Here is a 14874-nt window from a genome sequence, read left to right on the forward strand (position 1 = left end):
TGACACGGTTACATAGCGATTGTTACGCACTTCCTAGAATTCAGAACATTTCCTTTTACTAGGCAGGTATCTTGAGTGCGATTTACGCTTGTCTAGCAGTATTGATCCCACTATGTATTTCGTCGTTCTGCTTATTGAGCTGAATTAATTTCTTATTTTGTTAGCTAATCGGTAACAATTGGATATTAGTCTGTCAGTCAGTATAGAAGTTAGAGTACCAATAATGACTACAATCGATTTAGTTAGAATGGATATTTATAAGCAGTTCACCCCTAATATAAAACAAGTCGGAATACCGGAAGCTCGCGCTTCTGGTATAAAGGTTTTGTGTTCATCTTGTGTGAGAAACTTCTACGCACATATTTCCATCTGTATATAGCTACACATCCAACATATTCCTTCATATTTTTCTCAACTACAAAATATGCGTACATATTACAGACATAGATATTATTCTCACCCTAAACAAACAAACTGACTATTACCGAATACTGTACATATCCATGCATATATAAATTGATCGTACTTATATTTCCGGTTTACTTTATGCACAAAAGTATACATATGTACATATGTATATAGCACGTATATTGAATATCGCTGATTTAATATACTAATATATCTATCTGGATTAACTACCGGAAAACTTCATTAGCACATATATATACCTACATACACACATAGGTCTGTTTGGAGTAATTAATATTAATATAAAAATGACCCAAAAGCTTAAAATAAAATGTTTCTTGGTGACCCCCCATTCATGTGAGCTCACTTTGTTGCGGTATTGACGAATTAAAATAGGATACTGACGTCATCCACGTGGTATAATGCACGAAACTCACAACAAATGGCATAGTTCATAGTTTAACTCTGTTAATAATAGTTGGATTTTCTTCAAACTTGACCACATTGTGTCTTATTATACAAATGCAAAATTTTATAGTTCCAGTATGAACCTAAGGGGGTTTTCGGCTAAATTTTTAAAATATGCTAATATATTATTAACTAGACAGACATCGAATCGATTCTAATAAGGTTTTGTTTCACACAAATCTTTAAAAATATAATTGTACTATATCGAAGCAAAATTTCACAAAATTTATTCCTCAAGTAAAGCCCATCAAAGCTGGATATCACCAAGAGGTTATTCTAACTATGAAATAAAATGCTGGCAACCTGCAATGGATATTATCGTTGTAATGTATCCCCTGCCGAAAACCACTTTGTCACACATATTTTTGCAGAAATTATTACTCCTATCAATATGAAAGTCGGCGAAAAGGTGGAAACTTTGAATCCCTTCGCATGCGGTGAGTAACGTTGTTCTATGTTGAATTTAAGGGGGGAAGTCCCATACATACAAAAGGAGGGTGTACATCTTTTTCACATGTGGTGTGTGCAATGAAAGGGCTCGATTAGTACATTCCGACATCAGTTGCAAAGGGGAGGGATCAATTATTTCAAAGCCCCTTCAATCTGAAAATTATTATGGTGAAAACATTTTCAACACCGATATCTATTTATAATAAAAAAAGTTAATTTATATACTATAATTGGTTTGGAACCTCTTTTTAGGATATCCTAGAATTACCAAGCTTTTTTTTTACATTGTTTTGAAGATCAAATCTGTTAGGTGACGTCCCCCATTCTCCATACATTGCGTAAACCTTGTTAGCATAGCAGGTGTTATGTTGGCAATTTCTTCTTGGATGTTGGTCTTCAAATCTAGTAGGCTTCTTGGACGGTTCACATAAACACGGGATTCCAAAAAACCCCATAGAAAAAAATGACAAGGGGACAGATCGGGAGAGCGTGCCTGCCATTCCAAATCGCCTCTAATTGAGATAAGGCGCTCTGGAAAGTGTTCTCTCAAAACAGCCATCGATGCTCTTGAAGTGTGTGCTGTTGCACTGTCTTGTTGGAGCCAAGTGTCCCCCAAATCCAAATTTTCTAGCCGTGGGAAAAAAAAAATCTGTAGCATGTTTACATACCGGTCCGAATTCACTGTCACTGTAACCTCCTATTCCTCAAAAAACCAGGGACCAATAATTCCAGCTGAGGAAATTGCACACCACACTGTGACTTTGATGCAATTCTCGAGGGTTGATGTCAGCCCAGTAGCGCATGTTTTGTTTGTTTACCGACCAACACAAATGAAAATGGGCTTCATCGCTAAAAAAAACAATAGCACCCTCGGGAACGACATCAAGAAGAAGCTCACACGCGTTCATCCGAGAATTGAAGTCACGTTCTGAAAGTTCCTGCACTATCGCCATCTTATAGGGGTGAAAATGAAGCTCATTACGAAGAATTCTTCTCACAGAACGATCGGATAGTCCAGGGGGAAAAGGCGTGTTTGCGCGTAGAACGCCGTGGCGATCGCAACATTGACGCTCTCACTGCTTCAATGTTCTCAGGTGATCTAACGGGCCGAGGGACTCCAGTTCTTCCTTTTGTCGCACTTGCAGTTTGTCTGAATGTAGTGACCCATGTAACAATTGATTTGCGGTCTGGGACGGGAGCCAACGGGGCTAAATTAAAGCGATTCCGAAATGCACGCTGTGTTGTAATAACCGAACATCCGCTTGAAAAGTAAACCTCAACGGCAAAGGCACGCTCCTCACTATTCCAACGCATGATGGCGACTGAACCGTGTCGGGACAAAACTTTACAGTATCCCCTCTTGAACGAGACCACTAGCGCTCTGCTATGACATCAACTAACTGAGTGGCGCGCAGTTTAAAAAAGGAAGTTATGCTGCCGCACCCTGTAGGTCAAAATTGTTTCGTTTATTCAAATTTATGGCAATCCAATGCTCGTTAGAACCACACTAAAGTAAATAGTCTTCCAAACTAAGCATAATCATTACGAACTAGGTACAAATGGGAAAAATCCCCACTCAAATATTATTTTATAAGAAAGCGAAGAACTGGGACTCAACATTGTGGCTCAGTGAGTTCTTTATTCAGGGAAGGAGAACATCATCTGACTGACAAGATAACACCACTGTTCCAATATGGAAAGTTAGTCCAGCAGAATGTTCAAATTACCGTCCGGTCCGGTTACTTTCCTATACTTTTGTATGCATTCTTAACAACTGTATTCACGAAATCGTTGAAATAACCGTGAATCAAGCTGGATTTGTAAAAAATTGCGGAAATACTGACGTAATACAAGCTGCGCGGATACTCATGGAGAAACACCGTAAGAAGCATCACCCTCTTCGCATTGCCTTTCTGGATCTAGAGAAAGCGTTTGACCGTGTGCCACACGAACTCATCTGGTATTCTCCACGACAACACCTACTGCCAGAAGAACTCATGCGCTGGGTCCAACTACTCTACCACGATCCAAAAAGTAAAGTTCGAAGTAAGGCGGGTGTATCATAACCGCTCCGTGTCTCTGTTGGTGTTCATCACAGAAGCGCCCGCTCACCACTCAACTTTGTTGTTGTTATGGACACTGTCACACGGCACATTCAACGCCCAGCGCTATACACTGCTTTATGCCAATGATGTTTTCCAGGCGTCTAACAGCAAAAATTATCTCGAACAACTTGTTCAAAAATGTAATGATCGCCTCATGCAGCATGGTCTCAGATTAAATCTGAATAAAACTAAATTTTTGACAACCGATCCCTATGAAACAGGCACAATCACTGTCAGTGGCAGTGACCTGCCTGAAACTGTGTAATTTAAATATCTCGGGTCAACGCTATCAGCCAATAGAGAACTGCGTTATGAAATTGCTTCCCGCAATAATGGAGTTCGATAACTTGTTCTCTTTGTGACCGAAGCATCAAAAAACGTCTCGAATCTAAAATTTACCGCAATCCGCAATGTCGTCCATCCTCTCGCTCTCTATGGTTCTGAGTGTTGGCCGACTTTAAAAGACAATGAACGGCGTCTTCCGGTAATGGAGTCGAAAACGTTCCGTTGGACTAGTAGCGTGACACGTTTTGATGGAGTTGCACCTATCGTGAAGAAACTGCAAGAGAGGCGTCTTCGATGGTATGGTAAAGTAATTCTCGCTAATGATAATTCACTTGCCAAGATTGGCCTGAGCATCGACGTCAATGGTAAAGACCAAAAAGCCGGTCGCAACAACGATGGAGGGATTTAAAAGCTTCGCAATTGCATCCAGATCAAGCATTTGATGGAATAAAATGGCGAAACCGATCCCGACGAGCCGACCCCGCTGGTGAACGGAACAAAAGCGTTCAGCTTCCGTTTCCCGACTTGTTATGTATCTCGGTTTGGATTTGCCTTGAGGGGGCAACCTGCTACAAAATTGCAAATTTGTATATTCATTATAAAATAAAAGGTATAAAAGTACTTGAAGAATTTGAAATCGATATTCACTTTCGTTTTCATTTTACCGCGCTTAGAAGTGAGGGCGATCTTCCTCTCCCTTTGCAGTATTATAAACTTCAAACGCGTTTTTCTTTAAAGACATTTTTCTGGTGTATGTACATCTTTGGCGTTCAGAAAACCTACTCGCCCAAGTTACTTTAAATTTCTTGTACAATTGGACATCATTTTTGTACGACATGGGGAAGCGAAAAGAAATTTTTTAAGATTTGGGCACACTTTTTATAATCAACAAAATTCAAAATTGATAGCTTTTCAACTTTTTTATAGGAGAATTGTAGGTTGCTCCCTTAAGGTAACTTTTCACAGCCAGTATTTTTTTTGTTTTCTGCATTTCTACATAGTGCCAAGAATCACACTTCAAAATTTAAAGTCGAAACTCCCTGTAATTTTTTTTTTTAATTTTTTTTTTCGTCATAGCAAGTCGAGAAATTTCATTCAAGTCACTAACTAACAAGAAGTGGGAATATTAGAAGCTCGGTGCTTTTGGTTTTGTTTTCATCGTTCGTGCATAGCTAAGAATCCGAAATAATTCTTCACATATTACCAAACTCAAAAAAATACATCTATATATGTTCATATATACATTTTAAGGACATAAATATAGTACTCATCCTAAACAGAGAAACATTGCCTTTTATCGTATATGTATATATGTTTATGTTTATGTATATATGTACGCAACTAAATTGATCAACCGCATCCTTACGCATTTCCACTTTGCCCACAAAAGCATGCATATATGTTTGAGGTGTTTTGGTTTAGCTCGTTGAAATAACAAAGCCCGGGTTCCCATATTCCAACAGTTTTTCCATCGCTTGCCGCAGAGAAATTTATCTGTTGCTGATTTGCCTGGAGTGAAGCCTCTTTGGTATAGGCCAATGATGTTTTGGGCGAATGGGGCTATCAAACCTATTAAGATAGCGGAGAATATCTTATAGATGTTACCTAGCAACGTGATACTTCGATAACTTCTTCACTGTGAGATATCTCCCTATTATCGCCTATACTGATGCTAAATTTTGTACTTCGAGCAAGAACCTAAGGCAGTTTTCCGGTAATATACCATTATTAACACTGAGTATATATCGGATATCCGGATGGCTCAAGTGATTAAAGCGCTGGGCTGTCGCAACAGAAGTTCGCGGCTCAAATCTCACTGGTAGCAGAGGGATTTGCTATCGTGACTGGATGTCGGATACCAGTCGACTCAGCTGTAAATGAGTATCTGAGTCAAATCAGGGTAATAATCTCGAGCGAGCGCAATGCTGAACACATTGCCTCCTACAATCTATCCTGTAGCGTACCGTTACGGCCTTGAATGAAGTGCTCTAACACACTTCAAGGCCCTGATCCAATATTGATTGTTGAGCCAAAAATTATATTAAATATCGGAACGGGATGTATTTTGAGACCTAGAATTCAGATTTTTTGGTTGCATAGGTTCTGAGAACGAAGCCTGCTTCACGCTTCGAGCCACACATTTTAAGTCCTCCAATGTCAAAAATAAGATCAGTTTCGAAAAATATTAATCAATCCTATTTGATACATGACTATATTCTATAAAATGAGGGCGATGTTGAAATTTTTAAAGTTCCATTTTCCAACCTAGTGTGGGCGTGCAAGTGTTCTAAACATAACTGTATTTGCACTTTCCTTTTCGAGTTCACGGTTTGATCAAAAACGCAGGAGAAATTGGATAAAGTCTCAAACACATCAGAAATCGGAAAATCAAGGCTCCAGGTAGGAAAGGTTTTGTTTATTTCATATGCGAGAATATTCGGGTACACAATAGTTCTATTTATATAGAGTAGTGTATGTTATTACTTTAAATATACTCGATATTCAATTCAATGTGGTACTTAAGAATAGTAGTCTAGTATGAACTTAAGTGAGCCTAAATGGACCACCACCAACTTTTCCAGATTTTTGTATTGAGTAGTTTGTGAGAACAGGTCTTTGAAGTAATCGACCGTTTCCTTCCACTCCTTTCCTCTGCCGCCAATATCAAAACTGCTTCGGAAAGTACTCCATTAGTTCTTTCATTTGATATTCCACATGGTTATATCCGGTTAAAAAAAAAATTTAACTCCCCTTTTATGTGTAAGGTTAAGTTCAACATGTAGCATTGTAATTCACCGCATGCATGGGATTTTCCAACTTTTCTACTGAATTTCGTGTCAATAGGTGTAATCTTTTCTGAGAAAAGTGCATGTAAAAGACTGGCAGACAGACGGACGGACAGACAGACAACGAATCGATTTTAATAAGGTTTTGTTTTCAAAACCTTAATTTAATTCTTTCATTTTTGAGAAATCACAATTTTAAAAACACTACTGACTGCGCTCTGAGTGTCAAAAGTGCCCCTAAGAGACGTCCTTAGATTTTCAAAGTCGTATGGATGTCGCATAGAGCAAACTGAGTAGATGTACGTATTAGCGACTAGCACAATGATCCTAATGTGACTTGTGTGCTTGGAACTACAATTTGCCCGTTTTGCTAAACCAGTCATTTCCCCCAGTGGCACATAAATATGTATGTATACCTCATATTCCTCTATCACATGAAAAATTGACCCAGAGCTCAGCTCAGCTAATGGTTCAATTTTTATTACATAAAACAATATATCTATGATAATTTAGATGATATTTTTAGATCGGGAAAATTACACGTCTATATACCATCACCCACTATTTTGTTATTATTGTTGAGTTATTGCATTATTATTAGTGTCATTTATAGTGGAATAATAATAAGAGAATGGGTGCAGGAGTGAACAAACTTCTAAATATGAAGAACTCCATAAGTATGTTATATTGCTACACTTAAGCTGAGGATTAATAATTCAAACAATTTATCGATTTTCGCGTTGATTCACTTTAAGACGGAATTTAGGAAATAGATTGCTTAAGATTGTGTTAGAACTTAAAGTACTACTATAGTCGTAGCCGCCCAAAAAAGATAACAATTCTTGAAGATTGTATACACAGTTGTATAAGCTTTTCAAATCCATTTCTTACTGATAAAATTCACTCCAAAGCAATTCAGATATTTTAAGTATCCCTTTATTGAGTTATAAAGACATGTGGTCTTTGGTGATATACACAGATAAGCACATTTTGGAAAAAAAGTGATGTTCCCTGAAATTTTCAGATATCTAATGATTCTTCCACCATTGTTTTAACCCTTTCCGTTTCATTATCTTCTGTTCGTCATGAAGTTGCAGAGAAAACAATTTGATTGCTACAGAATTAAAACGGAAATGAAAATCTATGAATATGGTCCATAGAATACTAAAATGTGTCAAAAAGTATTCGTCTGCTTAGCTTTACCGTGATTAATTTAGCATTTTTAACAACTAAATAGAAAAGACAATATTCAGTTCACATCCTGAATTTTTCCCTTTTAGCCATTCTTTAGAAATAAAATAAAAAATAAGCACTTCACTCCATTATTACAAAGAAAAAACAAAAACACACAGTAAACGTCATGATTACACACCAAAAAGGTATTCGTCTCTATGCATTTTCCTCTAGGAAAATTACCAGCTAATGGTACTTTATCAAAACATTTGCATTCTTCATTGGAAGGAATGGAATGTGTAAAATTTCGTTTGTTCTTAATTTAATAGGAAAAAGTTTCACTTGCAGAAAGTGAAGCCAAAGCTTCAGGTACGAAAGGTTTTGTCTTTTTATGTCAAACTTTAGGTGGTTAGCTAAAATTCAATTGTCTACTATTCTTCGACACCATAAATACAATCTTTGTGAATGTGCTCTATTTATAACAAATAAACTTAATCTGAGAGGGTCTAAAATTATTCATTGGTTGGCAGCTAAAAAGAATAATTTGTTCTTATATGTACGAGTAATTATTAAAGAGATGGTACTTTTATTAACCAATTTTACTTACATTGCCATTGTTTCATATGTAGACCAGTGATAAGAATTGGAGTTTAAAATTAAATATAGAGTTAAGACGCCTAGAGAGCTACAAACGTAGCTCTGAGTGTAATTATGATGTATTTCTGGCGTATTTCTTCCTATGAAAAATACCTATTTAACTAAAAAAGTACTGAATGAAGTACTGATGAGCTTCAAAATGTACAAATTTCTTTTACTTTGGTAACAACAAGACAACACCGGTACGCCTCTAAATCGATCGTATGCTTCGGTATATTTCTGCTTTACTCCGCCACAAAAACATACATAAGTATACACATAAAGGTGAAACCTTATATCAACTCAAAATTAACAACATTTCAAATTAAATTAACGGCTGTCCACACCAAATCCACGTCTACCCAAATTAAATTCTCGATTTTTCAAATTAAACATTTTTCCAAATAAAATTTGTACGTAATCTAAAACAAGTCGGGGGATCGGAAGCTGTACGCTTCAGGTAAGAAAGGTTTCGTGTATTTCTTTTATACAAACATTTAAGTCGACATTTGTCCCATTAGTGTCTATCACGTAATATATGCATATATTATGTGAGAATATCTGCTTTCGCGTGATACCGATATTCAAAGTTTTGAATTTACTCAGAAGCGACAACTTTGACCTATTATAACTTTATTAGTAATAGCACGAATTTTGTGACACTTGGTAGGATCATGCTCTATTATAGCCTACATTCGTGATTCCAGGAAACTTAAGGAGAGTAACGCAGTGAATTACTAAAAATTATAGTAATATACTATTATTAACTTTATTTGAACAGATATCAGTATAGAGGGTGGTTCGGAACCTAAGCACACTTCTGATTTTTTGGAGATTTTTCGGTTGTGTAGTTTCTGAAAATGGGACCGTGAAAGAAATGACCACTTTCAACCTTCCGCACTCCCCACCTTTCCAACAAATGTCAAGAGTAAGATCGGTTTCGGAAAGTACTAACCAAAACCTTTCATTTGATACTCCACATGACTATATTTGGTGGAAAAAAAATTGACACCCCCTTTTTCCATGTATTGGGATCCCCCTTTAAATTTGAGGTAGACTGATGTAGCTCACTGTATGCGTCTGCGCCCACAGTTTCTACTAAATTTGGTGGTATCAATGACTATAACGGTTTCCGAGAAATATGTGTGGGGCAGACAGACAGTTGTTTGCACAAAGCCTTAAAAATAATTTGGAAGTTTTAGGCGCTTTAGGTTTTATACCTGGTTTCGTGTTCATCTTATGTGAGGAACTCTCTATCTTCGATTCGTACTTCCGTATTTTCGATTCTTACAAAACTAAGAAAAAGCCCTGGGAAAAATGATCCGCGACGTAAATGTTAATGCAAGGGGCACCATTCTCTTGAAGTCAACCCTACTACTGGCCTACCGTGACGATATTAACAATATCGGAAGAAAACCCCGAGATGTACAGTCTACTTTCATCCAGATCGAGAAGAGGCGCGATCTTGGGTTGCACATTACATGGGTTCTGGGAAATACACATAAGTTTGCTTTGCTTCCATTGAGCCGTTGATAAAGCTTTGCAAAATATAGTTGCAACCACCATTCAGCTTCTTTAAGACACACGGTTTTCATTTAACAGATATTGAAACTAAAGAAATCCAAAACAAGTCGGGAAACCGGAAGCTGGTCGCTTCAGGTATGAAAGGTTTTGTTTGCTTCTTGTGTGAGTATATTTCAGTGCATAACTATCCCATTTGTACGTAGCCTGTTAAGAATATGCATTTAGCATATCAGATTTAGTGCTTCGGGGTATAAATTCACACGGTGAAGACAACTTTGAGCTACTGTAACTTTGTTACTAATAGTATGATTTTGATCAAACTTGGAGATAATATGCTTCATATTTTATATTACTACTTTTATAACTCTGGGATTAACTTAAGGGGGCTTTTACCCAATTTTCCCAAAAATTTGGTAATATACTATTATTAACTTAATTTGAACAGATATGGATATGGAGAGTATTTTGAGGCCTGGGCACTGTATAGAGGCAGCTTCATGATTTTTCGGTTGGGTAGTTTCTGAGAATGGGTTCGTTAAAGAAATCATCACTTTCCACCTCTCCTACTCCCTGCCTTTTTAACTCAAAACTAAGACCGGCTTCGAAAAGTACTAATCGAGACCTTTCATTTGATACCCGACATGACCATATTTGGTGAAAAAAATTTTACACCCCCCTTTTACATGTATGGGGACCCCCCTAAATCTCAACGTAGGAGGATATCACTCACTGCATGTCTGGGGGTCCACAGGTCCCACCTTCTCACCAAATTTCGTGTCAATCGGCTTGCCCGTTTCTGAGAAAAGTGCCTGTGACAGACAGACAGACCATGAACCGAATGAACCGGTTTTGTTTGTAAAACAAAACCTTAAAAATGCATCTACACCGTCTGAATAGGAGGAAATGCATATCGAAATTAGTCGTGAAAATAATATCAAATGATATCAAATTTGTGTAACAAGCCAAATTCAATGAAAGTAATTTTAGAAGAAAAAAAATACTGATTATTTTCAACATTAGCTACACATAAGTTTTTTTTCTATTGTCTTCGAACATTTCTGTTTAGTTAAATTTGTGCTTCAAACTAAGAACCTTGGTTTTGTTGGTAGTTGTCTTAAGTCCATTTCTACCTGCCTCTCTTTCCAATCTAGTCTGATAGTACGTATCGAATCACCATTTGCATATCCGTCTGCTGCATTTTTGTTGTTTTGTTAAAACCAAAACTTTAGGCCGAAACGTAACAGCGGGATGACTGCGTGCGGAATGAGAGAGCTGTCAAATGAAGTTCATTACAAGGACCTGTATGAAGCAACACCCCACAAGTCCTATGCGCAATGAGGAACGTAAAAAAAGTTCGGAAAATTGAACTTTTGTGATGCGTGGCCGATAATACGGGGAGTTTTTTAACACTTCAAGTCATTTGCAATATGGCGGTGCTTCTAGTTTTCGACAGTTATTGTTGAATGTAATTAATATGAATGAATTCGTTTTGATAAGTTCTGAAGGCACTATTTACGTTGCATCCGCTAAAATATTGATGTCACTTGCGTTAGCCCCATCGCTTCCATTCATAAAAATTTAATTTATGTCGGAGGTATGTGCATTCTTAGTGGCATTTAATTGTATAAATTTCATAACATAAAATGTAGGAAGATGCATAAACTTGAAGATTATGTGTAATGCTGCGACTTTATGCACGAACAATCGAACTGCATGCCTATTTTATATTATGCTATGTTTATGCCGCTAAGAGTGCTTTTACCTCCGGTTTAAATTCAATTTTTATGAATGGAAGCTTCGGAACTAGTGCAGGTGACATTCCTAATTGGCACTTGCAACTCAAATAGTGCCTTCCGTAGTTCTCAAAACGAATTCATGTGAATTAGTTACATTCAAAAGTAACAGCCGAACACGAAAAACGTCGCCAAATTGCAAATAGCATAATCTAACATCAAAATGAACCTTGCCGACGTGGAGCGAACGATTCCGACTTGAATTCTTCATTGTACATTGAATCTGGGTACGGTCCGCAGCTTTTCTCGTCCGCATTACGCACCCATCGTAATAATGTTGCCCGCTTTTATTTAGATTCGTTTAATGTCTGTCTGTCTGTCAAAGTAGTTCGCTGTCAATCCCATACTCAGGGAAAATCAACTCCCCATCAAGAAATTGCGAATGAGACTAAGGTTTACTAAGTATTGTATGATAATCAGGGCAGAAAAGGGAGAGCCTCTATTTGGAACGATAATTTTTAGGTCCCGTTCATATTTATTTAAAAATTTGACCTAGTTATTGTAATCTAGACTATTATATTATTTTATTACTGATCATGCGTCACTCTATGTTATAAAAATAAATCGAAATCATCCTTTCCTTCGTCACTTTCATCACAGTGCCATTCCTATCACCAATTAGTCAGAAAATTGTTATACTCGTGTACTGATGGAACTGGGGTGAGTCACTTCCTAGAAGCTTATATATATTTTCTATTCAAATCAAGAAACCAAAAAAAATCGATCTTATCAGTTGAATAGCAAATTAACATTTAACGAAAGGAGGAAACATAGCATTGCATAGTAATATACCTAAAGTGAAGTGTGAAGTTTGGTCAAAGTTCACCGCCAGCTATACGCAGGTGAATTTTCGTTGTTGACTTGGAATATAGTTGAATCTGAAAGTGAGGGCTGAAATAATTTGCAGACTTGTTGTCATCCTGCCGGTTGAAAGTAGTCTTCAACCGTTGAGTAGTCTCCACACAACGTGTATTTGAGTGGAGTTAATAGATTCAGAGCACAAGAAGTCAGGAAGGTAGAAAAAATGGCTTTATCATCGTTCTAGTCAATAGATGGAGCTAGAAAAGCTTTATGAATTTGAAAAAACCTAATTGCTCAGAAAAAAACCACCAACCGAATAGTCTGTAAAAATCACTTGCACTCTATATAATTAGTTGAGAACAAAAAAAAACACAAATTTGCAAAGTTTATGGTCGACTTCGCTAGTGTAATATTCATTTAACAAATCTTAAGATTCAAATCAATCATATTAGCAACCATTGCGTCTTAAGGTGGCTTGAACTGAGAAAAGTCACAGGTTGTTTCTCTCTTTAATGTAGACAAATCATTTATTCGTTTCATCCAAAGTAAAAATAGTTCCTTCAGAATTTACTATCATTTCGCATCCTCACTTCAAATAAATGGAACATATTCAATGCTTCTCATTTCTTACGAAACATCCACAATTAATTATTAAAGGGATCAATGTACATAGATTCGCCCTAAGGGGTCGTCCCCTGTGAAGATCTTTTTTTGCTCTGAATTTTTTGTTTGGAGAACTGAATAAATCTTGAACATACGTAGCAATTTTTTCAGATCGATATTGTCGGTCATTATTGTAGTAGGCAGCAGCTTATCCACTCAGCTTGGAAGAAGTGGTTTTCGGGTGCCATGCTGGAGAGCGCCCTGCTTATTTTAAAGAAAGAAAAATAAACGGCATTTTAACGTGTGGAGTATACCACGGTTCGCAAAAAAAGATTATTAATAAAAAATATTAAGTTTTTTTTTAATTTTGCTGTTTTTCTCGCCTTCTTTAATGTATTTAGTAACGGCTCCAAGATTCGTAATTATCCTAGTTTACGAACCGTGGAAATATGTTCTGAATAAATCATGAAAATTTCAAAGCATTTTGTTGGTTGATTTTCATTATGCAATTTCGAGAAAAACACGTTTAAAAATTATAATGTGGTTATTAACCATAAAATCTGAACCGATCATTATACCTAGTCCATAAACACACAAAGCCTTGGCCTTGGCTTGCTCTTTTAGCGAAGTCATTCCAACGTCGTTCATCCCAGTAAATCCGCGTTTCATTACGGCGATCGACATAAACCTCATACATCCAACACTTTACCTGTTTAACACTGCAATATGTGAACAACCCGTAATATCAAAAAATCACTTGCCCAAATATTCTCCACTATATCTAAATACAAACGATGCCAAAAAAAATTCCACGAACCTGGCACACGGGATAATCTCCTTATTGCTCATTTCATGGGATATCTCCTCAATCACCCATCAAGAGCTTATCTGCGTAAGTAAAGGGCTATTCACACTCACCCGTGACTTGATGTGACAGTGATTCCCGCTGATGTGACCTCAAAGTGTTTTCGATTCACAACAGTCAATATGTTATTTTCTCCGTGCTCGAGCAGTGCATTGCTAAAAATCAGGATAATTTCAATGGCTTGTTGCTATTATTTATAGCGTAAACTAATTAAAATAAACATATACCCACTATCTGATTTCATTTCCGCTCCTATTTTACTCCATATAGAATTCTTACAATCTGAGTCCATGTACTTGAAATTTGATTGGTCTACAGTACGGGATGTGCGCGAACAAATTCAGTTAGTTTTTCATCATTCGTGTTTTCGGGCAAATATATCAAAATATTCACGAAATTACAGAAAAACACGGCTACGAAAATCGAGAAATATCATTCCAAGGCAATGTGATGACTACGGAACGGCGTCGTCGAGCGCACTGAGAGCACGGTCACTTCGACGTGCCAGTCTAGTATGAATCAGTTCATCCAAATTCCAGAAAGATTTTTTTAGTTTCACCGGGCGGATCACGTGCCAGTCACATCACTGTGGCTGGCACTTAAATCTTACCATTTATCTAATTATCTCTGTTGTTGTTATTTAGTAATCCCCTTTGGCCTAAAAACAACGAAAACCTTAATATCTTTTGGTATGTGCGCAGGAAGGAAAATACAGCAACTGTTTTTTACCACAATATAAGATAAGTTTTTATTTATTATGACAAAAGATTGCCACATTACAGTCAGGTTCAAAATTTAATTTCCCATTTCAGCCCTCAGTGTAGCCCTCAGCGTTTTTCACTTATTCAACATAAGTTATAACCACAATTAGATTAACATAGTTATCATAAACTATGAACTATGGATAAATCACAACCAGGTTAAATGAGATATACATAGTAACGCCCCGAACCATCAAGGGTCGGTAGCAAAGGCGA

General features: G+C 37.0%; 2 protein-coding genes across 13 annotated transcripts in view; one reads left to right on the forward strand and one right to left on the reverse strand.

Moving 5' to 3' along the window:
- LOC119656231 (sodium/hydrogen exchanger 3) overlaps window positions 1-14874 on the forward strand; it is a 187045-nt gene that overhangs the window by 38967 nt on the left and 133204 nt on the right. The window lies entirely within an intron of this gene.
- Window positions 13580-14364, reverse strand: LOC119653981. The gene is made up of 3 exons (XM_038059144.1): window positions 14125-14364; window positions 13951-14052; window positions 13580-13751 (listed from the first exon to the last, which is right to left on the reverse strand). Exons 1-3 carry the CDS (start codon window positions 14187-14189, stop codon window positions 13580-13582), a joined length of 339 nt encoding a protein of 112 aa, XP_037915072.1. The 5' UTR covers window positions 14190-14364.

The sequence above is a fragment of the Hermetia illucens genome, chromosome 4 (assembly GCF_905115235.1).
Source record: "Hermetia illucens chromosome 4, iHerIll2.2.curated.20191125, whole genome shotgun sequence".
Classification (NCBI taxonomy): Eukaryota; Metazoa; Arthropoda; class Insecta; order Diptera; family Stratiomyidae; genus Hermetia; species Hermetia illucens.

Coding starts and splice junctions, on each gene's coding strand:
- LOC119653981 (XM_038059144.1), bottom strand. CDS start 14,189: ATGGACTCAGATTGTAAGAATTCTATATGGAGTAAAATAGGAGCGGAA. Junction 14,053..14,124: donor GAAATGAAATCAGATAGTGG/GTATATGTTTAT, acceptor CCTGATTTTTAG/CAATGCACTGCTCGAGCACG. Junction 13,752..13,950: donor ACTGTCACATCAAGTCACGG/GTGAGTGTGAAT, acceptor CACATATTGCAG/TGTTAAACAGGTAAAGTGTT.